At 40.6% G+C, this 13662-nt stretch overlaps 1 protein-coding gene across 1 annotated transcript in view; it reads left to right on the top strand.

Moving 5' to 3' along the window:
- The window catches only part of Shq1 (SHQ1, H/ACA ribonucleoprotein assembly factor), a 121579-nt gene that overhangs the window by 43630 nt on the left and 64287 nt on the right, over positions 1-13662 (top strand). The window contains exon 9 of the mRNA XM_003473366.5: positions 3786-3909. Within this exon, the coding sequence (XP_003473414.1) occupies positions 3786-3909 (124 nt within the window). The remainder of the gene's footprint in view (positions 1-3785; positions 3910-13662) is intronic.

The following is a 13662-nucleotide window of genomic DNA, read 5'->3' as shown; positions in this document are numbered from 1 at the left end:
ATGACTAAAACGAATATTAAAAAATTTAGGATCAGACACAGTGGCACATGTCTGTAATTCCAGTACTCGGTAGGCCAAGGCAGGATGAGTGCTTCGAGTGTGAGACCAGCCTGGGCTAAACAATGAGTTCAGGGCCAGCCCGACCTGTGTAGCATGACCTTGTCTCAAAGCAAAGCAAAATAAAACAAAACAAAAATTAGAATTTTTCAAAAAGGAGGGCAGAGACTGTCAGCACACTTTACTAAATGCTCCATATGTATCATTGATATGTGCCATCTTGATTACCTCTAAAAGATAAAAATGTGAAATAGGTATCTTTTAAAAAATGTTTTTTATGTATATATGTGGTTTGCTAATGGCCATGTGTTTTAGATTATTTGTTTTTTTTAAATTTTATTTAAGGAGAAAAAAAAAGCAGAGAAAGGGTACAAGTTATACAGATTTACAGAAAAAAACAGTAGGAAATCACTAGTTAATGGATTACATATTGTCATCTTAGAAATAATTGTTCAAGTTACAAAATTAAAGCTTATAAAGTGGACATTCCAACGGTGAGACGGCAAACAGTTCTGTTCAATGATCCAACAAAACTCAGTAATATCATTATCTATCTTATACACTTAAATATACATGCAGTTATATTGTTTAGAGCACTTTCTTTTCCTCTCTTTTGTACAATGACAGTTACATTTTGGGTTTTGTTGCTCCCACAGTTCTTATTACTTTTTTGGAAGAGAGTAGAACCAAATGTGACATAACAGAACAGAGTCAGTCAAATCAAAAGGCTGGACATAATAGATAATGTAAAAGCATAATATAAGGTGATCAACAATGGTTAGCATAATGCCTCCCGCTATCTCTAATAGAATTGCCTATATCAGCAGTTATAATAAAATTGAACAAAACAGTACAGAACAAAACCAACAAAACCAAAACATTGGAGACATTATAGGTCTTCAAAAGTAGATAGTAGTCAACCAGAATGGGCATCATAATGAATCCCACTATCTTCACAGCTGTTGCCTAAAGTTTCGAACCTGGTACTATCAAGCAAAACAGAATAGAGGAACATCAGTCAAAACAAGATGGTGAGAGCAATACAGGGCTTTAAATCAAGATAATTGAAAGTCAAAGTGGGTTACTATAATATATCCTGCTATTTTTTATTTATTTTTCCCTTAATTAAAAGGATAAAAATAAAAAAGTAAATAATAAAATGGAGATTGAGATAAAAGAGGGCATAATAGCAAAACAGCGCAGATCAAAACATAACCATTTAAACAAAATAGTGTTTCACCACAAGATAATCCTGACATAAAAGTAGTTACCATATTGTCTCTTTCCTTGAAATCTTTTGAGTATAACATCGTATACTGTAGCATCAAATATATCAAAACAATGTAAAACCATTTAAGAGAATGACAGTATTACAGGGTATTTAGAATCAACTAACAGAAAATGACCAATGGTTTCTGTATAATCTCCTTGTCTATAAAAGTTTTTGCTTATACTATCATATATAATAAAATCCAATAAGATACAACCTGTTTAGACCAGTAGAGACAGAAGAACAAAAGCTTGATGAGACTTCAAAACAAGATGATACTAAATCAGTATTACCTATTAAGACATCATTTTCTCCAAAATAGCTGTTCCTACCATCCAGTCTTCTCTGCCTCATTTCTGTTGAGCTCTTTTTATGTCATTAGTTGCCAGTTTGTCTTCTTCATTTTGTTTTCTGCTCCATTCATTGTGGCCTCTCTGCCACTATTTCTGGATTCTTCGTATTTTTCTTTTTTAGAATATCCTGCAGTATTCTCTGTAGAGTTGAATTGGTGGTTGCATATTCCCCTAGTTCCTCTTTATCCTGGAAGCATCTTGTTTTTCCATCAATTTCCAGGGATAGTTGTGCAGGATATATCAATCTTGGCTGGAGATTATTATCTTTCAAAGCTTGAATTATTTCCCTTCACGCTCTTCGTGATTTGATGGTTTGTGCTGAGAAGTCTGCTGTAATTCTGATGGGTGTTCCCTTGTAAGTGATCTGTTTCTTGTCTCTGACGGCTTTTTATATTCTGTTCTTATATTGGATTTCTGGAATTTTAATTATTATATGCCTGGGTGTTGCTGTTTGGGTTGTAGGTGGCTGGGGTCCTGTATGCTTCATACAACTGAGTATCTTTACCTTTTTCTAAATTAGGAAAATTCTCCTGGATTATTTCTGTGAATAGCTTTTGTAGTTCATTTGTTTGTGTCCCTACTTCTTCTTTTATGTTCTTAATTCTTAAGTTATAGATCCTCTTATCATCTTCTAGTCTTTTGTATTATTGCTGTTTGTTTCTTTGTTGTTTTTAAGAAGTTTTTCATTTCATGCTCCCATATTACAAATCTGCCCTCCAGTTCAGATAATCTGTCCTTAGTTTCTTTCAAGCTGTTATGCCAGTTTTCGATAGAGTTTTTAGTTTCCTGGTAATCTCTTTGAACCTGCTTCACGTATTCTATGCTTTCTCTATTTTCTCCATCAAACAATTCTCCCCTCTTTTTCTGTTCTTCCATTCCACCATCTGTTTTTTCTTGGGTGGTGCTTAGCATTTCTCTAACTATTCTGCTTATGTCTAGCTTCAGGTCATTAATAACTTCATTTCTGAACTTGTCTATGAGGCTCTGGAGATAGCGCTTTATATCTATTGGTGCTGTGTCTGCTATTGCCTCTTTCTCAGGATTGGGGGCCGAGGATCCTTTCTTGTTGCTGCCTCTTTCCATATTCTTTGTTCCTTATATATGCAAGCGTATATAGGTGGCCCAGCTTCCTTCCCTGTCGGCCACAGTCTGATTGAATTGCGCCGGCTAGGTGTTCCCGCCCACCGCAGTGCACCAGGAAGCCTTATGCGGGGCCCGCCCCTCCAGGTTAATCTACCTTCAGGAGCTGGGCCCTGGGCTGTGCTAGCCTACTGGCTCTCAGCCAGTAGCGTCACATAGGCTAGGCACTGCTCACCAATCCCGCTTGAGAGGGGGATACGTGGCTGAAGTCACTGCAGCGCCCTGTTCCAGCTAGTCTGCCCGGTCCCAGAATGTCCTCTGTTGGAGTCTCCTAGACCGTGGAAGAGTCCCAGTTTCTGTCACCACAGGTCAATGCACAGCTCCCTGCCCGTCCTGCTTTCAGCTTCGTTCACTGATTCCTGTTCTCAGAGCTTTCACGCATCTCTCTCCCTGCCGAGCCTATGTAGACGCAGGAGCAGCGGCGGGAAATCCAAATCACGGCTTCCAATGGCGCGGGCTCCAGCTTCCACACTGAAGCTTTTCTGTTCCTGTTATAGCACCAGGATTGCATTCCCAGTTGGTTTCTCTCAGCCCAGTTCGTTCTTGGGTCAGCAGGGCATATCTCCTCTTGCTTATGATTCCTTACTCCACACCATTCCTGAATTCTAAGCTGGATCTTTCAGAGAGCCTCCGTGGCTGCTGCTATCTGTCCACCATGTTCTCCCGCCAAATCCTAGATTATTTGTAATATCTAAGACTCAAAAACTTTCCTGCTACATATGTGATTTTTATGGAGCTTTTGAGATAGGTTTATAATGAGAACTTGCAAAGACTATGTTAAAATATTTATACTAAGGTGTACAAAAAGAATCTAATTTTCTGGTTTTATATTTCCATTCCAGTTGGCTTCCTGATGATCTCAGTTTATTGTTTTTAATTGAAATTAGTTTCCTGTTTCACTGTGCACTTTTGTTTGTGCAACACGTTTCATGGAAATGACTTCTTATTAAAATGACATTTCACAGAATTGGACTAATGTTCATGAAATCCTGGTGGCTTTTGGAAGAAGGGTTTTGTGCTACCCACTGTATCGCCATTTCAAGCTGGTAATGAAGGCACACAGAGACACTGTGAAGATACTGCAGCTTGGTAAGATATTCTGCTTGCAAATTTGAGACTGAGAAAGTTGTAACGTTTTAGTATGTAAAGACATAATCATAAGTTTTGCTTTTTTTCTATATATAAGTAAGTAATGAAAATGATCAAATCCAAACCTGTCCCGTAACCACATAAAGTAATCATCCCTCTAAAGAGATATGAGCACAGAGATGTGATACTCAGAATTCTAAGAGAAATGGTTAGGATAAATAGAGGAAATACATACAGTGTTCCAAACTGCTTTATTTTATGGTAGATGACTTTGTTCAGTATTTCTTGGGTGCCTATATTTTTTACGCACTATGGTAGGGCTATGCGTATAATAATAGAGTCGATAAGTTCCCTGCTCTGAAGAAGTCAATTTTATCAGAGAGAGAAATGATAAATAAGTAATACTTCTAGCATAGAGTGAGTTGTAATTAGAAGGGAAAGTTTAGGGGATCAGTTAGGAGAGAGCTTCTCACCTCGACTTGGATGTCAAGACTTTCCAGAGAAAGCACCGCTCTCTGAGGCCTTTTGATTGTTATTAAATGCAGCCTGAGAAAATAAATACTTGTTAACCTTAAAGATGTGGAAATTCCAGGGTCTGAAACAAATTCCAAAGTGCCCATAATGTCGTCATTAGAATAAGTATATAATTTCTAAGGTAATGACTTTGAAGGGGGCAGCGTCCACATGTGTGTACTGGCTCTGGCTCATGTATTTAAAGGTTACTCTTGATGTCTTACAGTCATGCTTATTTCCCCCCGGGGAGTCTTGTCATTCTTTTGCCCTTAGATAAAAAATGTTTCTTGGAGCTTTGTTTTCAGACATTAGGATGAAAAAGGGAAAGAGAGAAAGTTTGTATTTCTATATTTAGGTGACTTCACGGCTTAATGGGGAGAATTGCATCTTTAATGTTTGGCCTGCCTCAAGGCGTATCTAGTTTTTTCTTCTATTTGAAAGTAGTTTTCTTGCTCTATGGAGGAAAAGTCATGTTTGAAGTGGATTTCTTTTAAAGTAGACAATAATTGTAAAAATGAATCATAGTTAAATGAAAGATGCCTCTTTAGTCATCGAGTTGATTTAGAACAGCTGCATTTTATTGTGAACGATCATTGGTTATAGGATAAAAGAGCTACTATCATCAAGAAATCTGTCATCTTTAACTTTAGCATTGGGAAGCAAACTGATTTTTTTTTTTTTTTTGGTGTGTTATTTCTTCTTGCTTTCCATATAAGATATTTCTTGAATTGTGAAAATTACCTTGAAAAATCAGTGTACTGTAAATAATTGTTAAGCTTGAGCTACACATCACAATTAACTTTCTTTATGTCACACTGGATCATATAGGCATTACTCCTGGATGTCAGCAGTGAGGATGCAGTTTGTAATTCTCCTGTTGCATCATGGCTTGCAGGGAAAAGCTGCACACTGCCCTCATGTGCACTTTGCCCGTGCTGTCACTCACATGTGTGAACTACTACTTGTAACCTTTTGTTTGGGGAAATGATCTAGTTCTTTGGAGTTTTATTTGAAAAATAATCGATTCTGTGATTGTATAACCAAAAATAAATTTGATTACCTTGACTTACTCGCTAATCAATTATTCAAACAGTTCTAGGGGGTCAGAATTGCAATTGAGACTTGACTATATACATCATTATCACTATGACAAGAAATAGTCTTATCAGCTGTAAGCAGCTGATAGCAACAGAAAACTTGAAATAACACCCTATAGGTCTTGATACTAAAAATGAATCCGAATCATCTCTAAGCCATACACAGTAGCTTCTGTGACTAATTTGGGTTGTGGTTAGTGCAGAAAGCTGGAATGTCTAGAATTCATGCCATGAGCTATGAAGATGACACACTCTGCGTGAGGGTTGGATTCTGTATTTGTACAGGTGGATGGCACAGGGATGCCATTATTGTCAGTGAGGAGTCTCACTTGTTTGAACACCCCATAATTTCAGTGCTGGTAGCTGTAGCTTGGCATTTAGTGTTTTCCAGCAATAAATTCATGTCTACTTATAATTCAGAATCACAACATTCAGTTTTTATTACAAAGGTCAGTATAGTGCTTCCATAGTTGAAAGTAATGAATAACTCATTTTCCCTCAAAGAAATATTGATCTGAAATGGAATGAGTTCCCAAAACCAAAGTAAAATGCTTCAGAATCTACAGAGTATTTCATTGTAATTGATAGACTAAGATGGAGTTTTCAAAGGGCTATGGATTTGCTTTATCTGACTTCATGGTAGCCCTTACGAGGATCCTTTACTTGACCTTTGGCTCCTCTCGGGTTTGTGTATTTTCCTTTTCTCCTCCCCTCTTCCAGAGGCTGTATTTATCTTTTGTAGTCTCTTTATGTTTCATCCAAACTTCTTTAAGGGCAGGAGATGCTATTTTTGCAACTTAAGTCCTGTTGTGCTCAACCAAGTTGTTTCATCAGTCATCTTGGGGCACATGATTCCCCCCTTTTATCTTGTGTCCCTGTGTCATCAACAGCGTTAACTACTGTCTTAGTCACTTTCTCACCACTGGGATACAATCCCTGAGAGCTCAACTTAAAGAAGAGGTTTATTCTGGCTCCCAAGTTTAGAAGGTTCTGTCTGGAGCTGGCTGGCTACAAGGCAGGAAGGGCGTGGTGGCCAAATCTGGTGGAGGAAAGATGCAGAGAGGGGAGGGAGGAGTCAGGGAGGGAGAGAGACCCTTCTAGGTCCCAGCCCCGGTGACCCACCTCCTCACACCAAGCCCAGCCTCTTAACAGCACGTTTCTTGGCTATGCCCTGTGATCCAGACACTTTCCAGAAGCACCACCACTGAACCCTTGTGCATCCCCAAAGCTGGGGACAATCTAGAGCTAAACCACAGCAGTGGTCTCCTCCTTTTTCCATTCTTTTGTGAAGAATGGATAGAATCCTTCATGGAAACATCCCTTAACTGCTCTTAGCCAATTGAAAGGAAAAGGAAAAAGAATGAAAAGAGAAGGGCTTCTCTAGTGTATCTTTAGAAGTCTTATTCTACTTAAAGGTGACAAGTTTTATAGCTTAATAATTGATCATAAATTATTTATGTAATTTACTGAGTATCTATACTGATACCTGTTGCTTGTTAATTTTATAAGATATTTGACATCCCACTTCTATTGGAAGGGCTGATGTGATGAGCTGGGAGGGAAATAATGGTTTAATTTTCTTCCACTTTCTGTTTTGAGTTCATTTTTATTTTTTTGCTTCTTGGATTGAATATATATCATATGCCTCCAATAATAGATACCCTATAACTTTTCTATCACTTTAGATTACAAACAAGTTTTCTCATCACTTAGAGTTTCAAAAAGTACTTAAATTAGATTTTAGTACTTAAAAATATTCTCTAGGAATTTTATTTAAAAAGCAAAACCTTGGCTTCCTTGGGTTAGGAAGCTGGCAGTAAGGAGGCTGTGCTGTGTGTGGTGAGAAGTACCAGCTGCTTCTAGAATATTCCCTTTCACTCAGCCACAGTACTGCAGACCACTGTGTCCCTCCTCTTGATGGGGTCACCCACCAAATTTTGTACCTGACAGTTAAAATGTCCATGGCAGGTAGATGGTATTGGTTAACTTTCTGCATCTGGGATGAAATACATGACCAACACAACTTTAAAGGAAGAGAAAGTTTATTTTGGGTCACAGGAGTTTTAATCTGTGATTGGATGGCTCTAAGAGGCATCATGGTAGAAAGATGGGGTGGAAGAAAGATGCTCATTTCGTAGCAGCCAGGAAACTGAGAGCAAGGGAAGAGTCAGAGAGAAGTCAGAAACCAAATATAGTTCCCAAGGTTATGCCCTTATGACACACCCAAATGTATCCTTTACTAACATCCTAGGTGCTTCTCAAGCCAATCAAGTTGATAGTCAAGATTAACCATCATAGAGATTGTACTCTTAGTTATCTTCTTGTTGATGGAACACAATACTAGAGACCAACAAGTTAAAGAAGGAAAAGTTTATTTCAGCTCATAGTTTGTAGAGGTTTCACTCTATAGTTGGCTGGCTCCAAAGCAGGGTGGTATGGCAGAAGGGCATTGCAGAGGAGAAGCAATTCACGGCATGACATGCAGGAAGCAGCCGCATTTCTTTTTCTTTTTATTCCATCCAGGCTAGAAGCCCATGGGTTGGTATCACCCACACCCAAAACTATGCCAAACCAGTCAATTGACTGATCTAGTGTCTTACATCCATGATCCAGTCACCTCCCAAAACCCTGTCTATGAATGCCTGAGGCTTTGTGAGGACATCTAAATATAAGCCATGGCATACTTGTTTAGGGCCTCTTTCTAATACTGTATATCTTTGGTACCTGTTTTTCCTAAGCCTCATTGGAAATGAGTCCAAAAGTGTCTTGTCTTCATACTTTAGTACAGTAGTAATAACCATAACTGCCATGTATTAGCTACATTCTGTATCTTAGCATTTTTTTTAAACATTTCCTTATCATGTTTCACTTCTAAAGCAGTCCTGAGAAACAAGAATGACTGTCCCCTTTATTGCAGAGAGAAGGCACTCTAATATCCAAGGGCAAGGCATCTATAGTTAGATATTAGAGCCTAAATGTAACTCTGCATCTGTCCCACTCAAAGTGTTTGCCCTTAGATCAATTGAAATCATTATAAGTGGAATTATATGAAGTCTGAAATTTGCCTCAAAATAGTCTACAGTGGGCTGTAGCTTAAACAAATTTGGCCATGAATTGATACTTACTGACTGGGCATCCAGTACATAGGATTCAAGGTACAGTCCTTTTTTATTTTTTGTATATTATGATTTTCCTTTGTAAGATGATGTTCCCCTGTTGGTCCCCTAACTCTAGGCTGTTAATCACTATACTACCGTGTTTCAAATTTAAATTTATTCGGGGCTGGGGATTTAGCTCAGCGGCATAAGCGCCTGCCTTGCAAGCAGGCAGTCGTGAGTTCGATCCCCGGTACCGATAAAAAGGAAAAAGGAAAAAGACAAAAAAAAAAAAAAAATCTCATAAATTTATTCACCATAATGTGGAGGGCATAACTTAATATTTGGGTAGTTGTATAAATTTTTTGACAAATAAAAACCTACTGCTACAACAAGCAGAAACACTGAAATGACACCCAGGATTTGGAGGCAGATTTATTTATGTTGACAGGCACTGATTGGGATCATTCTCAGAATATCAAGCCCCAATCTCTGGTGATACAGGGTTTGTATGGGATAAGCAAACAGGAAGCACAGAGGTAGAATGGCTTGTCATTTGGGGATTATTCTTATATTGTGCATCATAGTGACTAGCCATTTCTAAGAACCAAAAGTGATAGGATCTGTAACCAGAACTATTATCTGGGCAACTAACAAACTGAAGTACACTGGCTGGGGGAAGCACATCTTCTGCTGCCTTTGCCCACTCTTTTGGTTTCCCTGGCAAATCTTTGCCAGTCATGTTCCATGTGATCTGAGACAAGGCCCAACTAGAAGCAGTAACATTAGGGTTGTCAGTAATCCCAGGATGAGCCCTAGCCAAGTTCTTCATGTCTGAAAATTCCCACCAGGAGTTTGTGGGTTTTTCTCTAAGTTGACTGAGAAAGGAACGAAGGAATTAATCTGATCTGTGAAAGTATCCAGTGTGTCTTGGATGCTCATCAAATCTTGGGCAAGTGTTTGATTGATTGTTCTATTCTCTTGGATCAACTATTCAGAGTTTAAGGCAGAAACCATAACTAGCAGAGATGTAGGGGAGCAAGGACTGGGCAGGGGGAATAGGTATGGAGCAGTCCTGTGAACATTGTCCTCGAGCTTCAGCTGTATGTGGACTGGTCAACGTCTGGAGTGACCAGGACAGGGCCTTGAGTGCTTCATCTGAACCCCAGAGGAGGTGTCCAGCTAAATTCTGGAATGGTATATCAAAGGCTGGATTTCTGAAAATTTAAGAACTCTAGAAGTAATTAATATGTACCTGGGTTATATGTATGTGCAGGAGTATCTACAGGTATAATTGGTCTTTTATCTAAATTTTTATGGAGCTGGTTACAAGCTGTTCCTGAACTTTTTTAGAATTTGTATGATTTTTTTGTGTAGCAGGACCCTACACGTTTGTTGGGTTTTTAATGTGGGTAGGGAATATCTTGGGTCCACCCGACTAGATGCAGACAAGCACTAGTAGATATTTGTAACCCCTGTAACACTGTGAAGTCTGTCTGTATATCTTTAAATGGGGAGAGTTCACTATATTGTATGAGGTAAGGGCCAGTGAGATAGGTGCTGAAGCCTGACCTGGCTGCAGGGGAATGGATGCCAGCACTGCAGCTTGAACTTTGCAGAACAGACAAGTGTGGCAGGTCTGGACTCTGATCTGGGAGTACTGGGTAAAGTGTTTTTGACTGGGTTGAGTTGTCAATCAATTGCATCCCTGGAGGGGGCTTAGGAGTGTAGGTTTGGTGTTGTTGGAGGCAGGTTTCCAGACAGCAGCAGGAGTTAGTTGCAGGAGAGCTTTGGCCAGAATAACTTTGTTCAAAGTGACTATAGCATTACACAATGTGGTACCTGGACAGTTAGGTCTTGGTCTAAGATGAGCCTTGTTAGGTTTCTTGATCAGAAGGACAGTGGCTATTAGAGCATGAAGGCAAAGGGAGGAGGCAGCCCTTTGTGACCGGATCAAAGGTTTTGTACAGGTAGACCACTGGACACTCCTAGGGGCTGACAGCCTAAGTAAGCATCATTGTTTTTGTGAACTCAAGGATCCAGATTCTGTAGAAGCTAGCAGCTCAAGAAATTTGTGGAGTTTCTTTCCTATAACCAGTTTCTGCCAGATATTGTAGCAGAGTTTTGTGTCTTTCCAGCAGGGAGCTTGGGTGTTACTAATCATAAGTGCAGTGTTACTTTGTGCTGGGAAACCAGTGAGGTCAGCTATGAGGGTTCTCCAAAGAACATAAACAAATTTTTGAACCTTTGGGAGGTCGAGTCCAGATCTATTGACTTTTGAGTCCAGAACTAGGGTCTTTCCATTTAAATGCAAAGAAGGGCTGGCTGACAGGAGCTAACCAAAGGAAGAAGAATGCATTCTTTAGGTCCAGGCAGGTGTACCAGCAAGCTGTGGGTGGCAGAAGACTGACGCAGTATATACAGAGGACAGTGTAGCCACATTGGCAGCTCAGAGATCTTAAACTGGCTTTATTACAGACAGAAGAGGTGTATTTTAGCAGTTTGACAGTCTTTTAGATATTTTACAATTTTGAAATCTCATTTTTTCCTTCTTGGGGGACTGTGACAAAGTTGGAAGGCCCAGAGTAACAAACTATCACAGAGCCTGATCTGTTGCTGGTGCCTCCTTGAAAACAGGCAAGAGTTCCTGTTGTGTCAGTTTAACAGTCCAAAAAGAATGTATGGTTTGGAAACTGCAGAATGCAAGGTGATGGCTGTGTTGTTGACAGCACAGAGATCTTGCCCAACAGTCTATCATGCTGATGTGTGGCTGGATGCCTGTTTGTGCTTCCTGTAACATCTGACAGCAATGGAGGTCCTGTGGTGAGGCGGCATGGTTAATGTCCAGGCCCAGAAGTCTTTAGTCCATACCCTAGGAAGGAGTTTTCAGAACTTCAGGATTGTGGTCATCTGTCTCCGGCAGATGGAAGTGTCATCTTCCTCTTGGGTAACAGTCAAAGTTGAAAGTGTAGGACTAAACAAGAGGGAGGCTGATGGGCTTGGTGCAAAGGAGACAGTCGCTTCTAACCTGAGGAGGCGATCTCTTCCCAGAAGCACTATGGAGACTGGCTTGTGTAGGAATTCCTTTTGGTGAGATGTTCTCCCAGGCTGCAAGTTTGAGCCTGGCAGAAGGGGTGAGAAGCAGCTGGGCGTGGTAGCTCACACCTGTAATCCCAGCACTCGGGGAGGCTGAGGTGGGAGGATCATTGTGAGTTTGAGACCAGCCTGGGCTACAAAGTGAGCTCAAGGCCAGCCTGAACTGCATAGCGAGACCCCGTCTCAAAAAAGACAAAAAAAAGAAGGGGTAAGAAGCAAAAGTCCCAGTTGCCCCAGTGATGATAACTTTTTGACAAAGGGAACTTTTGAAGGCAGAGAATTCTTTTCCATTATCTACCAGGAAATTCATAGGTTTGCCCCTGACTTTTGCAAAGACTGTATGCTCTCGGGGCCCCAATTTGATAGAGCTTAGTTTGTCTTATCCATCCAGGCCCAAGAGGGCAGTGAGAGGTTCAGATTGAGGTGGGCATGGGTAGTCAGGTTTCTTTGTCTTATAGGCAGGGGATAATTATTTTTGAGTCAATAGCCTTTATAACTTAATAGCCAGAGGGTATGGTCATCTATTAGATTGAATTGTCTTATGGACATTTGGTACTTTTATCAGGTTTCTGTGTAACACTGGTTGATGGGCTTTTTGTCCCCCTCTTTGAGTTCTTTGAGAAGAACTCAATTATGTTGTTTCTAGGCAAGGGAACCTTTTGAAAAGCCATGGTAACCTATTTGTTGGGGCTGACAGTCCAATTTTTTTTCAGTCAAAATGTGGAACTTGAAATTGCTGACAGTCGTTATCGGTAGACATTAGATGATGCCATCTGACCAGATAGGCATATTTCCGGGTGGGGCGGGGCTCTGTAGCTGAATGCAGGCAATGACTGATCTAACTGGAACTTGTTCAGTTGGCTGGAAGTAGGTGAGTTGAGAACAGGGGTTAAAACTGTGGCTGATGGGTGCCAAGTTGGAAATCAGGAAGAATGGGCCACTTTTTTTCCTGTTTTTTTTTTTTTTTCTTTGAGATGCAAGGAGCAGTTTGGTTTCACTTTTAATTCCATAAAAGCCCTTTTTACTGCATCAGGTTTTGACTAATTAATTCCAATCTCAAACTTCCTATGTGCGTTGTATAATCTTGAATTATACCACAGACAAAGGCTGGGCACCCCTGGAGGGGAGAGAGAGAGACCATTAGATGCCTGTCTGGTTGTGCCCCTTGTGGGGACTTAGGCACAACTTTGCTGAGCAGGTTGTGAGGCCTCCGTTATGCCATATGTTGATTGCTGTGGAAATGCAGGTGAGGGCTCAATCAACTACCATGACACTACTTCCCAGTGTTGGTGCATAGATGGAACATGGCTTATGGTGTCCATTGCACTCACACATTCATTCAGCAGGCACTTGGAGGTTAAACATTCCAGCCCTCTGCCCTTGAAGGTGGTTCTGACTAATGAGCATTAATCAGACTCTCCTGCTTGAGCTGAGCAGAACTGACTGACAGATTGACTGGGATAACCAGAAGCAGGCAGGCAGACAGACAGACTATATCTCCTTCCTTTGGGATCTGATGTGAGCCTCTCAAGTGGGAAGCCAGGAATCCTCTTCAGACCTTTGAGGGGATCAAGAAATCTCAAGGGCGTGCCTTGTCATCGGGACCTGAAGAGGTCCTTGCTCCATCCATGAGGGCCATGACCAGTGACCAAAGAGGTCAGCATGGTCAGTCTTGTTGGCTGACTCACCAGATGCAGTGGCAAGCAGAATCACTGAATTTGGAGGATTTGGAGGCAGATTTATTTATGTCGACATGTGCTGTTTGGGATCATTCCCAGACTATCAGACCCCAATCTCTGGTGGTCTAGGGCTTATATGGAGTAAGCAAGCAGGAAGTTCAGAGCCAGAATGGCTTGTCAGTTGAGGATTTGCATCACAGTGCCTAGCCATTTCAAAGAAACAAAAGTAACAGGAACTGTAACCAGAACTATTAGCTAGGCATCTAACAAACT

The sequence above is a fragment of the Cavia porcellus genome, unplaced genomic scaffold (genome assembly GCF_034190915.1).
Source record: "Cavia porcellus strain 051 isolate PalLab524CR breed Dunkin Hartley unplaced genomic scaffold, mCavPor4.1 scaffold_13, whole genome shotgun sequence".
Lineage (NCBI taxonomy): Eukaryota > Metazoa > Chordata > Mammalia > Rodentia > Caviidae > Cavia > Cavia porcellus.
Note: the sequence above shows the minus strand (reverse complement) of the source record. Positions and strands in the feature narration are given on the sequence as shown.